The sequence below is a fragment of the Echinops telfairi genome, unplaced genomic scaffold (assembly GCF_000313985.2).
Source record: "Echinops telfairi isolate 266 unplaced genomic scaffold, ASM31398v2 ScPeMD7_17;HRSCAF=63, whole genome shotgun sequence".
Lineage (NCBI taxonomy): Eukaryota > Metazoa > Chordata > Mammalia > Afrosoricida > Tenrecidae > Echinops > Echinops telfairi.
Window position 1 is genome coordinate 5,039,385 of NW_022103914.1, and position 14,565 is coordinate 5,053,949.

Sequence of the window (14,565 nt, forward strand, 5' to 3'; positions counted from 1 at the left end):
AAATGCCCTTTGCCTCCTAGTTCTTTCCTCTATTTCCTTTTACTTTCCTCTGGTCCCACTCTCATGCTCAGCCTTCATTTGGGTTTCAGTCATTCCTCTCAGTTACATTGCCCTTGATCAAGCCCTACCAGGCCTCCTACACCCTCCTCACCACTGATTTTGGATCACTTGTTGTTCCCTCATCCCTGGATTTGTTAACACCACCTCCTGTCCCTTACCTCCCCCTCTCCCATGTCCCCCAGGAACCATCGGTCCAGTTGTTTTTTTCCTCAGATTGTTTATCCAGCCTATCGTATCTAGATAGAACTACAGAGGTAATCGTATGCACACAAAAACAAGACAGAGCAAAACAAAGCAACAAAAGAAAACAAAACAATAACAACAACAACAAAACTAATGACAAAAAAAAGAAAAAGCCTGTAAATAGTTCCAGGTCTGTTTGCTGATCTTTAGGAGTGTGTTCTGGTGGAGTCTGATGGGGTGCCACGCCCTGGCCCCAAAGTCTATTTTGGTATTCCCTTGGGACGTCCTTGCTCTGCTCCCCTTGCTGTTCTGTTGCACCCCCTTTTTGCTGGGAAACTCTTGCACTGATGGTTTCACCCAGCAGAGACTGGCAGTGATTCCTCCCCCAAATCCCTTTGCTATGAGATTCAAAACTTCCCAGATCTTGAATGTTAGTCAAAACCTGGGGCAAGTACAGGCAGGCAGGTCTCACCAGCACCCAACTCAGAGCAGACCCTGGCCATCCCTCTTAATTCACCCTGTCTTTCACCCTCCTGACTTATTATTCTAAACTCTGACACCTTCCAAACCGCCAAACAATCCCTTCCCATGGATTCCCTCCACCAGCTAGCCTGCCATGTCCTCCCCCTTCTGCAACATAGTCTCTTTAGGGCCAAGATAACCAGGAAGAAACTGTGCCCAGAAGCCAGCTGGGGAGCCACAGAGAAGATCAGCGTGTATAGTAGGGCCTTGTTCCAACACCGCAAGGCTAACTAAGGTGTTCCCTACATCCAGATACCGTCTTTGGGAGGGAGAAGTAGCTTGGAGAAACATATTCTAATGGGCATTAGAGCTTCCACTCGACCAACACAATTGATTGTGTTGTTGTTGCTAGGTGCCATTGAGTCTGGTCCAACCCAAAGCAACTCTACGCACAACAGAACGAAACACTGCCTGGTCCTGTACCAACCTCACAATGGTTATGTGTGAGCTCATTGCTGCAGCCACTGTCGGCCCATCTTGTTGAGGGTCTCCTTTTTCGATGCCCCTCTACTTTACCAAGCATGATGTCCTTTCCCAGGCCCTGGTCTCTTCTGACAACATGTCCAAAGTACCTGAGATGACCATGTCTGGACATGCTTGCCTCTGCGGAGCGCTCTGGATGCACTTCTTCCAGGACGGAGGTGTCCATCCTTTGGGCAGCCCAAGACACTTTCCCTGTTCTTCACCAGCGCCACAATTCAAACGCATCGATTGCTCTCCAGCCTTCCTTCTTCAGCGTCTAACTTTCACATACGTCGGAGGCGATTGAAAACACACCCTGCTTGGGTCAGGTTCCCCTTAATCTTCAAAGTCACGTTCTTGCTTTTCAACACTTTATACAGGTCTCGTACAGCAGATTTGTCCAGTGCAACCCGTCGCTTGATCTGCTGCTCCCATGAGCATTGACTCCGGATCCAAGCAAGACAAAATCCTTGGCAACTTCAATCTTTCCTTTTCAATCTTTTCTCCGTTTATCATGAGGTTCCCTGTTGGTCCCATGGTGAGGGTTTTGGTCTCCTTTACATGGATTGGTAACCCATACCGAAGGCTGTCATCCTTGATCTTCATCAGCATATGCTTCAAGTCCTCCTCCCTTTCAGCAGTCAAGGTTGCCTCATCATTGATTATAAGCTTACATATTGCCCACCCCAGCGCCACGGGTGAGAAGGGGGACTCCCCAGTCCCACACTTGCAGGTATAGTATTGTACCTTAGGTTTTAGCCCCATCTGTACTTACACAAGGAGCCCTGGTGGCAAATTGGTTAAATGTTGGGCTTCGATCTGCAAGGTCAGCAACTCAAAACCTCGGAGAAAGACGGAGATTCCTACTCCGGCAAAGAGTTACAGTGTCAGAAACTCAGAGGGGCAGCTCCACCCTGTCCTGCACAGTCAGCATCAACTCAGTGGCAGCGAGTGTGGTTTGAACTTGGTATACCTATACAAGCGCATACATTGTTAAGATTTTGAGAATAATAATAATTGTTTCTATTATCTGTTTATCTTCTCTGCAATGACCTGGTTGGTGTCAGGGGGAACACATCAAGAACTCTCTCAACAAGTGTGCATGCATGTGCACGCACACACACCATCACGACTCTATCCCTAGGTCACATATACATAATACATATAGCATACAATTTAATAGTTCAGTCATTTTAAGAAAAAATGTGCAATTATTATCGCAATTAAATTTAGAACATTTTCTTCTCTCTTGTACCTGTTTTGTTAGTTCCTCATTTCCTTCCAACCTCCCCTGCCCTGCCCCTAGATGATTACTAATCCTGTTAAGGTCTCTGTAGATTTATCTACCCTAGATTTCATATACAGAAAATCATACAAAACAAAAACAAGATACAAACAAAAAAACCCAATAACAATGACAAGGTAAAAGAGAAAATCCTCAATAGAAAATATTAAAAATGGAAACAACTTTAAAATGGATCAAAGTGGAGGTCAAATGAGCAGGTGTTACGTTTTAGCCTAACAATGTCTACCACAATCGACTTTACAATGCTCTGCTAGCAAGGCTGCTCACATCCCTGCATTATGGTCAGAGGGGATTCACCAGAGGCTTGATACATACGAAGATTCTGCAATTGGATTTTGAGCTTTCCCTGTCATCCATAGCTTTCTGCAAACCAGGTGTTCAGAATTTAAGCTCTGATACCAATCCCTCCTCTGGATTTGGATTTTGCTACTTACAGTCCTTGGATCACCTAGACTGGTGTGCTTCTCCATGTGGACTTAGTTGGTGTCTCACTTAGAGGGCTGCTTGTTTCTAAACAGTTCTATTGGGCTATAATGAACATATGGTACAATACAAGTTCAGTCATATGAAGAAGGGCTGTGCAATCATCACCACAATCAACTTTGGAACATTTTCTTCCTTCTTGAACTCATGGCTGCTGACTCATCCCAAGCCCCACAACATCCCCTTCTGTGCTCCCAGGTAAGTACTAATCCAGGGGCTATCTCCATAGACCACCATCCTGACGTCCCTACACAGAAATCCATACATCAAAGACAAAAAGTTCCCATGTCACCGATGGGAGGTTGGGCTGCGTTGGTCAGATCCTTAGAAAAGGTGGAGATGCTAGAGAGCTCCCCTCCAGGCTGCCAGCGCCTAGTGAGTAGAAGGCACAAGAGAACGGGGCGCTTCTACCTGAGTTGAAGTCCAGGAGTTGGTCTGGGCGATACTTCTCCCACACTGGCCGGAATGTCAGGGGGCTGTTTTGGAAATACCCATCTCCGCTGCAGGCAACGACAAGCATCACAGGCTTCTGTTACAATCAAGGAATCAATTCTTTCAACCAATATGTCCTTCCTTCCTTTGCTCCCTTTCCCTTCGTCCCTCCTTCCCTTCCATCGCTCCTTCGCTTTGTCCTGCTCATCATGGGTCATCAGCTGATGAGCCAACTATTCAGTTAGTCCGTCAGTCTGTTTGCCAGTCAACCACCCAGCCGGTTGGTCAGTCAGTTGGATGATCGGCCAAACAGAATTACTGACTCCAGCAATTCGAAGAGGCGGACGAGGCAGGCATAGTGTGGGTCTCCCTCGATCCACGTCTGGTTCCTACCTGCAGGAACCAGGCAGTTTCACTCAGTCATGAGACTCGGGCTCATTGCCATTAAGTGGATCCTAAATTACAGTGACACTGTCGTACAGATGCCAACAGCCCTCACGGGCTTCTGAGACTGTAAAGTTTTAAGGGGTAGAAAGCCTCATCTGTCTCCTTCAGAGCAACCGGTGGTTTCGAACTGCTGACCTGGTGATTAGCAGCCCAGTGCATAACCCACTAGGCCACCAGGGTTCCTTTAGTCAGGAGGTGAGTGTGAAAACAACAAAGAGTTCAGCCTTCTTCATTGTTTTCTCTTAAACTAGGGATTGACGAGTGGCCGTGGGTGGAGCAAATGATTAATGTGTTTGGCTGCTGACAGAAAGGTTGAAGGTTTGAATCCAGTTAAAGGCATCTCAGAAGGAAAAAAAGCCACCACTGAAAACCCTGGAAATCACAGTTCTACTTTGACACCTGTGGTGGGGAGGGCCGGCGCTGCGGGAAACCGTCATATTATGACAGCGAAGAGGGAGTGAGATAGTCAGAGATTCACCTCCTGATTCTACCAGATTGGTTACCAAGGGCAAGCAAGCTACTGAAGCTTTCTGAATCTTACTTGTATCATCTGCATAGAAGGGATTATAGTAGCATCCACCTCACAGTATCCTGAAGAGGAGATGCAGGAACATTGACAAACCCCCTCAGAACAGAGTGCAAACCACATACATGGGAGCTGCCTCCTCTACCACTCCCGTCGCCACCCTCGGTCGTGGTGCACAAATGAGGCCCTGGGAAGGAAGAAACTGTGGGGCAGCAGTGTTCAGCTTCAGCCTGGGGGTGGCCTCAGAGCAGCCGCGCGGCCCACTCTAACCCAACACACACCCATGACACCACCCCAGAGGACTGGGGATACTGTGAGGTCCCAGCTGATGGAATAATTCCACTCCTTTCTTCTCCAGAGCACAGCCCAAAGCAACTGCAAGCGGTTTAATGGTAGCAGCAATCTGGAACACTCGGATAGAAGGAAGCCATCTGCAGTCGCTGCCAGCCATAGTGACCCAAGACTCACAGTGGTGGCACCCACCAGCAGCTGGAGACATGAAGCTGTCGTCTCAGAACTCTTTCTACTCATGGAAAGCCAACCTCTCGGCCAGCCACAACTCTGTCCTCCTGTTCTTCCGCTTCAGCCTCACCCAAAGGAGCTGCTGGATGATGGCACTTGACGAATATGGGTTCATCCTTAGACTGAATTTGATAGTTAGGGAGGCGATCTCAGCGTCAGATGTCTGGGTTCAAATCTTCACGTAGTCCCTTTCCAGTTCTGTGACTGAATGAATTATTTATCCATCTGTACCTCAGTGTGAAACTGTGATGATAAATTGTATCTACCTCATGGGGCTTTACAATAGTCAAACAAAACAATGCTTATAACCTACCTAGAGCACTAACTGCTGGTCATCTTTATCAAAAGGAGCCCTGATGGCATAGTGGTTATGAGTCGGGTTGCTAACTGCTGAGCTCAGCAATTCAAACTCTCCAGCCGCTCCAAGGGAGAAAGATGGGGCTTCCTACTCCCATAAAGTTTTGCAGTCCTGGGAGCCCACGGGGGCAGTTCTGCCCTGCCTCAGAGGGTCGCTGTGAGTTGGCGTGGAGTTAGGTTGGAGTAATACGACGATTAAACACTCAGCAGCTAACTAGAAAGGCCAGTGATTTGAATTCACCAGTGGCCATGGGAGAAAGATGAGCCATCGCCTCTCATAATGGTCATACCCTTGGAACCCCCATGGGCGCTGTCCTATCGGGTCACGGTAGGAGCCCTGGTGGCACAGTGGTTAAGCATTGGGCTGCAATCTGGAAGGTCGGCAATTCGAAACCACCAGCCTGCTCTGTGGAAGAAAGATGGGGTTTTCTTTCTTTTTTAAAAAAAAATCATTTTATTGGGGGCTTGTACAACTTTTATCACAATCCATACATCCATCCATTTGTCAAGCACGTTTGTACGTTTGTTTCCATCATCATTCTTAAAATATTTGCTTTCTGATTGAGCCCTTGGTATCAGCGCCTCAGTTTTCCCCTCCCTCTCCACCCCACCTCCTCATGGACCCTTGGTAATTTATAAGTTATTATTATTTTGTCATGCTTACACTGTCCGACGTCTCCCTCCACCCACTTTTATGTTATTCATTCCCCCAGGGAGGAGGTTATATGTAGATCCTTGTCATTGGTTCCCCCTTTCTACCCAAACCTGCCTCCACCCTCCTGGTATCGCCACTTTTACCACTTGTCCTGAAGGATTCATCTGTCCTGGATTCCCTGTGTTTCCAGTTTCTATCTGTACCAGTGTACATCCTCCCATCCAGCAGATTTGTAAGGTAGAATTGGGATCATGATAGTGGGCGGGGTGGGGAGGGGAGCATTAAAGAACTAGAGGAAAGTTGTATGTTTCATCGTTGCTACACTGCACCGTGACTGGCTCCTCTCCTCCCCGTGACCCTTCTGTAAGGGGATGTGTCCAGTTGCCTACAGATGGGCTTTGGGTCCCCACTCTGCACTCCTCCTCATTCACAATGATATGATTTTTTTGTTCTTTGATGCCTGATACCTGATCCCTTCGACACCTTGTGATCACACAGGCTGGTGTGCTTCTTCCATCTGGGCTTTGTTGCTTCTCGGCTAGATGGTCGCTTATTTATCTACAAGCCTTTAAGACCCCAAATGCTGTATCTTTTGATAGTCGGGCACCATCAGCTTTCTTCACCACATTTGCCTATTCACCCGCTTTGTCTTCAGCGATTGTGTCGGTAGGTAAGGTGAACATCATGGAATGCCAGTTTGATAGAACACAGTGTTCTTGTATTGGGGAAGTACTTGAATGGAGGCTCAATGTCCATATGCTACCTTAATATTAAACCTATAAATATATGCATGTAGATCTATTTCCCCACCATCATATATAAACATATTTACATATATACATTTCTGTATTTAGACTTCTATAAATGCCCTTTGCCTCCTAGTTCTTTCCTCTATTTCCTTTTACTTTCCTCTGGCCCCACTCTCATGCTCAGCCTTCATTTGGGTTTCAGTAATTCCTCTCAGTTACATTGCCTTTGATCAAGCCCTACCAGGCCTCTTACACCCTCCTCACCACTGATTTTGGATCACTTGTTGTTTCCTTGTCCCTGGGTTTGTTAACACCCACTTCCTTTCCCCCACCTCCTCCTCTCCCATGTCCGAAAGATGGGGTTTTCTACTCCTGTAAAGAGTTACAGTCTCAGAAACCACAGGGGCAGTTCTATCCTGTCCTCCAGAGTCACTGTGAGTTGGCATTGGCTTGAGGCAGTGAGTTGTCACTGTTGTTGGGTTTCCATAGGGTCACTATGAGTTGGAAATGACCTGGTGGCTCTGGGTTTGGTGTAGGGATGTGGTGTTCTTACTATACTATTTGAGAAGTCAAGAGAGGTCAGCTAATGTAGGGGGAAATCAGGGAAGTCCAAGCAGGGAACGACTACTGTGCCCAGGGACTGGTTCTCTTAGATGACAGGGCTGGTGAGGTTGGACGACAGTCTTGTTGCTTGTCACTGTCACTGGATGGGGCGTTCATGGTTGGTTGGGATAGTAAAGAGGAGGACGGGGCAAAGAGAAGTCTTTTTATTTGAAATTGAATCCCTGGGTGCTGCAAACAGTTAATGCACTCAGCGATTAACCGAAAGGCTGGAGGTTCAAGGCCCACCCACTCCCCCACCCCCACCCCCGCCCAGCCCCGCCCCGCAATACCTCAGAAAAAGGCCTTGCCATCTAGCAGCCAAAAATATATATTTAAAAAGAAAGGGCCATGAAATGTAAGGAGCCCGGCACTGCTCTGACCCATGTGAGGTCCTTGGGCGTTGAGGTCAATTCAAAGGCAACCGGTTGTTCTTGGTTTTAATTTGAAATAGTGCTATGTGTGGCCCCAGTGTGTTAAAAACACCAAGGAGGATTCATGCCTCACCCTAAGAGGGGTGTGTGTGTGTGTGTGTGTGTGTGTGTGTGTGTGTGTGTACCTTGCTGTATACAGAGGGATTCATCCAATTTGACCAGTGCTAACATCCCCTCCCATCCTACCTGGAGAAGCCCATGATGACCGAGTTGCCTCGGCGCTGGGCGGCGTCCCACTGCATGCCGCCACTTTGATAGAGAAACAGGGCATAGGACTTGCTCCCGTCTGTGGAGAGGATGGCCTGGTAGGTGTTGGTCTAGAGGTTGGTTGGAGACAAATACAAGGATACTTGTGAGAGATCTGGGGTCACTGCCCAGATGCCCTATCACACCACAGCCCCAATACACACATCACCTGTCCCAGGCCTCCCCAGAGCAAGTGTGGGATTTTTAGGCCAGCTTGTCCCCTGAGCATCAAAGTACCTAAGTGGGTGGACTTGCCTTCTTTGTGATTTATTTCCCAGGAGAATAGACAAAGGGTTTCAAATGAGTTAAAAGAGGGTTTGTGAGCGAACGCTATAGGAATCTGAGAGATGAACAAAAACATCAGAGAGCTAAGAGTTTCAGGTCGTTTTCTTAGAGATATTTAAAAGACAAAATCCCAATGTCCTCTTGACCTGAATGGCATGGAGGACATAAGGCAGGTGAGATGGGAGGTTCTCTGAAGGCAGGCCCTGACTGGGTGCCAATCAGGGTGCATTGTACAAAGTGGGTTATCCACAATTTTTATTATCATCGTTTTATTGAGAGCTCTTACAGATGGCGTAACATTCCATAGCTCAGTCTCATCAAGCAGTATTGTACACTTGTTACCACAATCGCTTCCAAAACATTCTCCTTCTTCTTGGCCTCCTGGATATCAGCTCCTCTTTATCCCCTCTCCATGGAAGAACACTTATCATTTCATTACCATATATGCTTGTGCATAAGCCAAGTGTTTCAGCACAGCTTTTATGCAGTGTTTGTGGTAAAATTAGGTGCCTTGGCTGATAGTCAGGTTAGCTTATACTCGAGTATATAGGTATATATGTGTGTATATATATACACACATGAGTATATATATATACGTATATATACACATATGTGTGTGTATTTTTCACTAGCCAATATATCCATTCACCTACAATTCTGTCGTTTGCTCCTGTTCAGTGGGGTTATACAGTCATCATTGCTATCAGCACCCCTTTCCCCTTTCCCCCCACCCTCTTCCCATACCTTTAGGAAACCGTTACTCCCGTTATTTTTTCTGAGGGGCTATCTGTGTTGGCTTTCATGCATTAAAGATCTTAAGTTTACCAATGAACATATGCAAGTTTAACAAGGTTAATGAGGTAGAACTGAAACCATAATAGTCAGGGGAGGAAATATTAAAGAACTAGAGGCTAGTCATGTGTTTCAGCAGTGCTATACCACACCCTGGAACTATCATCCCTTCCCTCTGGCTCTCCTGAGGGGCTGTCCAGTCAGCGTGCAGGTGGGCTTGGGGTCTCCACTGCACCTGTGCTTCTTCACGTTGATTTGGTTGCTTATTTTTGACCTTCTGAGACCTATTCCCGTTGACACCTCATGATCACACAGGCTGGTGTGCTTCTTCTATATGGGCTTTGCTGCTTCCCTGCTAGAGGGCTGCTTAGTTAACTACAAGCCTTTAAGGCCCCAGATGCTATATCTTTTAATAGCCGGGCACCATCAGCTTTCTTCACCATATTTGCTTATGCACCCATTTTGTCTTCAGGGATCGTGTAAGGAGGGTGGGTATCCTACAACACTGCATTGTTAGAACAGACCATTCTTGTACTGAGGTAAGATTTAAGTAGAGGCCCAAAGTCCATCTGCTTCCTTGTTGTATATATATATGTGTGTGTGTGTCAATAAACAAATACACCTAAATTTATATATTTAAATATTTACATCTCTATATATGCTCCTATAAATATAGTTTTTCCTTCTTCTTCTTTTGTTGAATGAAGAAGCAAGTAACTTTCGACCAGACTTGTGAGAGGAAGATTGGTGAGTCCTCATAGGAAAGACTAAGGAGACCATGCGGTGAGCCTCACTTCCATTGTGGGGGACTGTGGGTAAGAGCTTAGGGCTAGAAAAACTTTGATTTCAGGCCAGGCTTTTCCATTTACTAGCTGTATGACCTCCAGCAAGTGATGTAACCCCTCTAACAGCTATCTACCTCATCTCTAAAACTGCAACCCAGATAGTAATACCAGGTCGAACCATAGGAAGCTACAAGGGGCAGTCATTTTTTACCTCCCCTAATTCCACTTTCTGTTTCCACTTGCAGCGAAGCGCAATCATTGAGTGTGGCTTGTGTCTCCCTGGCTATTGTTGGGTGCTGTCGAGATGGCTCCCGCTCACAGTGACTGTGTGGCAGAATGAACCACTGCCGGGTGCTGTGCCACCCTCCCGGATATTGTATGTTTGAGCCCATCATTGCAGCCACGGTGTCCATCCATGCCATCGAGGGCATTTCGCTTTCTCACTGCCCGTCTGCTTTACCAAGCATGATGTCCTTTTCCAGGACTGGTCTCTCTTGACGACATGTACAAAGTACATGAGACCATGTCTTGCCATCCTTGATTCTAAGAAGCTTTCTGGCTGTACTTTTTCCAGAACAGGTCTGTTGGTTCTTTTGCCAGCTCATGGTATTTTTAATATTCTTCACCAGCACCATAATCCAAATGAGTTGATGCTTCTTTGACTTTCCTTACTCAATGTCCAACTTTCACATGCATATGACCTGATTGAAAATATCATGACTTGAGTCAGGTCCACCTTAGTCCTCAAAGTAATAGCCTGGCTTTCGACATTTAAAAGAAGTCTTGTGCAGCAGATTTACCCAATGCAGTGCATGGTTTGATCTCTATCAGCATTGATTGTGGATCCAAGCAAGGCAAACTCCTCGACAACTTCAACATCTTCTCCATTTAGCATGATGTTACCTACCGGTCCGGTTGTGAGGGTTTTGGTCTTCTTTGCATTGAGTTGTCGTCCATACTGAAGGCTGTAATCCCTGATCTTCATCAGCAAGTGCTTCCAGTCCTCCTCACTTTCAGCAAGCAAGGTTGTGCCATCTGTATGTCAAAGGCTGTTAATAAACCTCTCTCTAATCCTTCTTTATTCATCCATCTTCTCAGATTATTTGCTCAGCATACAGATTAAATAAATATGGTAAGAGGATACAACCCTGACTCACAGTTTTCCTGATTTTAAATCATTCATATTCCCGTTACTACAGTAACCTCTTGGTTCACATACAGGTTCTATATGAATATAATTTAGAGTTCTGGAATTCCTATTCTTCTTGAGTATCCATAGTTGTTAAGATCCAAGCAGTTAAGTGCTTTTCATAGTCAATAAATACAAGTAAATATCTTTTTGATAGTCTCCGCTTTCAGCCAAGATCCATAGGATGTCAGCAGTGATATCACTTGTTCCATGTCTTCGTCTGAATCTAGGTTGAATTTCTGGAAGCTTCCTGTCAATGTACTACTGCAACTCTTGCTGGATGACCTTCAGGAAATTTTTGCTTGCATGTGATAGCATTTATATTGTTCTATAATTGGAGCATTCTGTTGGGTCACTTTTCTTTGGAGTGAGTACAAAAAGGAATCTCTTCCAGTCAGTTGACTAGGTTGCCGTCTTTCTTGGCAGAAACACGTGAGTCCTTCCAGTGCACCATCAGCTTGTCAAAACATCTCAGTCGATATCACATCAATTCCTGGGGCTTTGCCTCCAGTGTCGTTTAGACTTGTTTCTGAAGTTTTCCCTCGTTTTTGATCACATGCTACCTTTTGAAATGGTTGAACGTCAACACGTTCTTTTTGGTACACTGACTCTGTGTAGTCTTTTGATTTTTCTGGCACCATTCAATATTTTGCCCATGGAATCGATCAACATTGCAACCCGTGACTTGAATTTTTCCTTAGTTCTCTCTGTTGTTAAGATATGTTGAGTTGTTTTACCTTTTTGGTTTTCTAACTCACCACGGTATTTGTCATTCCTTCCAAATGATTGAGTAGGGCCGTGCAGCAAATAGAGTGTGTGAAACTCCACAGGAGGGGATTGGTCGGCTTTGCCATTCCACTGGGTATAAAATGAGCCATTGCAGAAGCAGAAGCAGAGGATCCAACGACCACCAAGGAAGGAGAACCAGGAGTGAAGCATCTCCTGTGTGGAGAGGTGGCCCAAGAACAGAGCCCAGGCCAAGATCACGAGCCAGCCAGCGTGGCAGGCTTCCCAGCCCACAGAAGGAGTAAAGCTGAATGCCTGTGGGCAGAAGGCTGGCTGGCAGAGTGGGATGCCTGGGGGCACTTGTCAATGCTAAAGGAGCTTGCAGCAGGACGGAGGCCATAGGACCACAGGGCTGAGAGACTGAGGACCAGAGAGCAACATGCCTGCCAGCACGGCTGAGAAGAGGCAACTGCAAACCAAAGACCTGCATCCTTAGCATTTTGCAACTTGTTGGCCTCCCTCTTAAACTCCCTAGTTGTCAGTTTTGCCTGTGAGTTCTGTATGGTCATTGCAATGGGTTATCGAACCCAGCAGAGAAGCAGAGTGCTGTGGGAGGGGCAGTGGTTTCAAGGTGCTCTAGTAAGGGAAGTGGAGGGTGAAGGAAGGGCTGACCTCTGCCTCATGGGAATCATTCTTAGGCAGATGTGGAGCCAGAAGAGGTTCGATGTGGCCTCCAGGCCATTTTCTCACCTGCCCTTCATAGCTCCTCCACTGAGCCCCATGGAAGTGGGGCTGAGGCGGGCCCAGCACCCGGCACCCAGCAAGTGCTCAGCATGGTGGAGGTCGCTGCACTCAACAAGTGCTGAAGTCAGAGAGCAGTTTCGAAGACTGAACTCCTGCCTGGGATGCTCAGGTATCTGTCCTGCTGAGGGTGCCCAGGGGCTGCACCTCTGTCTACTCACCCCGAAGGTCCAGCGGGCAGGATAGGCAAGGACATCGGCCCAGGTGACCTTTAGGGTCCACCTGGCTTTGTAGTTCCAGGTGTTTGTGAACTTTGCAATCCAAGACTCCACCCGTCGGACTAACGGGTTGTATTCATCGTAGAACGTCTTATATTCCTAGGAGAGAAAGGACAAGAGAATGGGGCCCCCACCTGAACACCCCCAGTAGCCCCGCTTTTCTCCCTGCGGCACATACTCCCTACAATGGTCCTCTTGCTCACCTGTGTCTGCGCATGTGGCCCCTTTGACCCCCTCTCAGGCTTGTGTTTGCACAGTAAGCATCTCTGATGGCCCCCTGATGTGCCCCAGAATACAAGCTGTGCTGATACTGTAAGCCATGTGCGTGCACCTTATCGCCTGGGTCCTGCTGGAGCCGAATTTTTCAACCTGTGGGTCTCGACACCTTTGGGGGTCTAGCGACCCTTTCACAGGAGTCGCCTAAGACCATCGGAAAGCACATCTTCCCGATGATCTTAGGAACCGAGACACCGCCCACATGCAGATACGCCCACCTACGAGTACCCTGCGTGAAGACTGTTACCCATGCTACACCGTGCTTCAAGACAAAATGCCATTTATTGGTCATTAGAAATACATAGTTCACAATATATAATGACATATTGTTTTTGTGGTGACTCACTATGCTTTAGTTATGTTCAATTTATAATAATGAAAATACGTCCTGCATATCAGATATGTACATGATGATTCATAACAGTAGCAAAATGACAGTGATGAAATAGCAACAACAATAATGTTATGGTTGGGGTCAGCACACATGAGGAACTGTATGAAAGGGTCGTGGCCTGAGGAAGGTTGAGAACCACTGCTCTGGAGGCTTCTATGTTTCCCCACCTCTGGACCCTCTCCAACACAGGGACCCTCTCCAACGCAGGCGGGCAATACGCATTTGCAGGCAGTAGGTCCATGAGCGCTTCCAGTGACTGGGATTACTGACCCATCCCAGGAACACAGCTGGTGGTCTGACTGGACACTGCTTTGGTAGTTTCTCCTCCCTACAACCTATTTCTAAATCAAATATCGAATGGCCAACCCACCCCTGTCGCCTGTAGGTTTTCTCGTGCTATATGAGGGATTTTCCTTTGTGTCTGACAAATGACTATTCCTTACCCAATTTCCTCACCCCGCCTTACAACGTCATCTCCAGCTCACCCCGGAGGGCACACTTAAGTAGGCAATCCCTGCCCACCCTGGCCCAGACTTTGGTACCAGTAACACCTGGCACAACCTTTTTGTCTCCTTGCTGGCCAGAAGGAGATCCCAGGTGGCAGGCTTACCTGATAATAGATGGTTCCTTGATGAGTGGAGAAATCAGCATCGTCCCAAAACGGAGCCACCAGCGCCACAGGGTCCCAGCTGCTGAGGCCTCTCCTGGGTGGGTTGGGGTAGGAGAACACCTGGTAGTCGGACTCAGGGAAAATGATCTGGCCGTTGTCTGTGAACTGAACACAAAGGAGCTTCTGGTGATTCGGGAGAGAGGCAGGGAAGGACGGTCCTCATGTGGGGCTCTCTGCTCAGGAGTGTTGCCTCCAAGGGTAGACCATTAGAGAGGCCAGTGACCTCTGAGAGATCATTTCATCCATCCCCCTGCCTCCAGTAAGAGTGCTCTTTGCCCCATTCTCCCAACAGTACTCATGTCCTAAATCCTTAGACTGTATGCTTGGCCCTATTTCAGTGGGAGACAAACCCCTTACACACACACACACACACACACACACACACACACACACTATAGACTCACCCTTTGCACACAGCTGACCTTCTAGGCAAATCCCCTGGGCC

The 14,565-nt window shown here is 47.2% G+C and overlaps 1 protein-coding gene across 1 annotated transcript in view; it reads right to left on the minus strand.

Annotated features, from left to right (window-relative positions):
• Nucleotides 1–14,565, minus strand: part of MUC4 (mucin 4, cell surface associated) — a 40,221-nt gene that overhangs the window by 22,928 nt on the left and 2,728 nt on the right. The window contains 4 exon segments of the mRNA XM_030884819.1: nucleotides 3,428–3,516; nucleotides 7,925–8,055; nucleotides 12,724–12,879; nucleotides 14,061–14,225. Coding sequence (XP_030740679.1) covers nucleotides 3,428–3,516; nucleotides 7,925–8,055; nucleotides 12,724–12,879; nucleotides 14,061–14,225 — 541 coding nt within the window.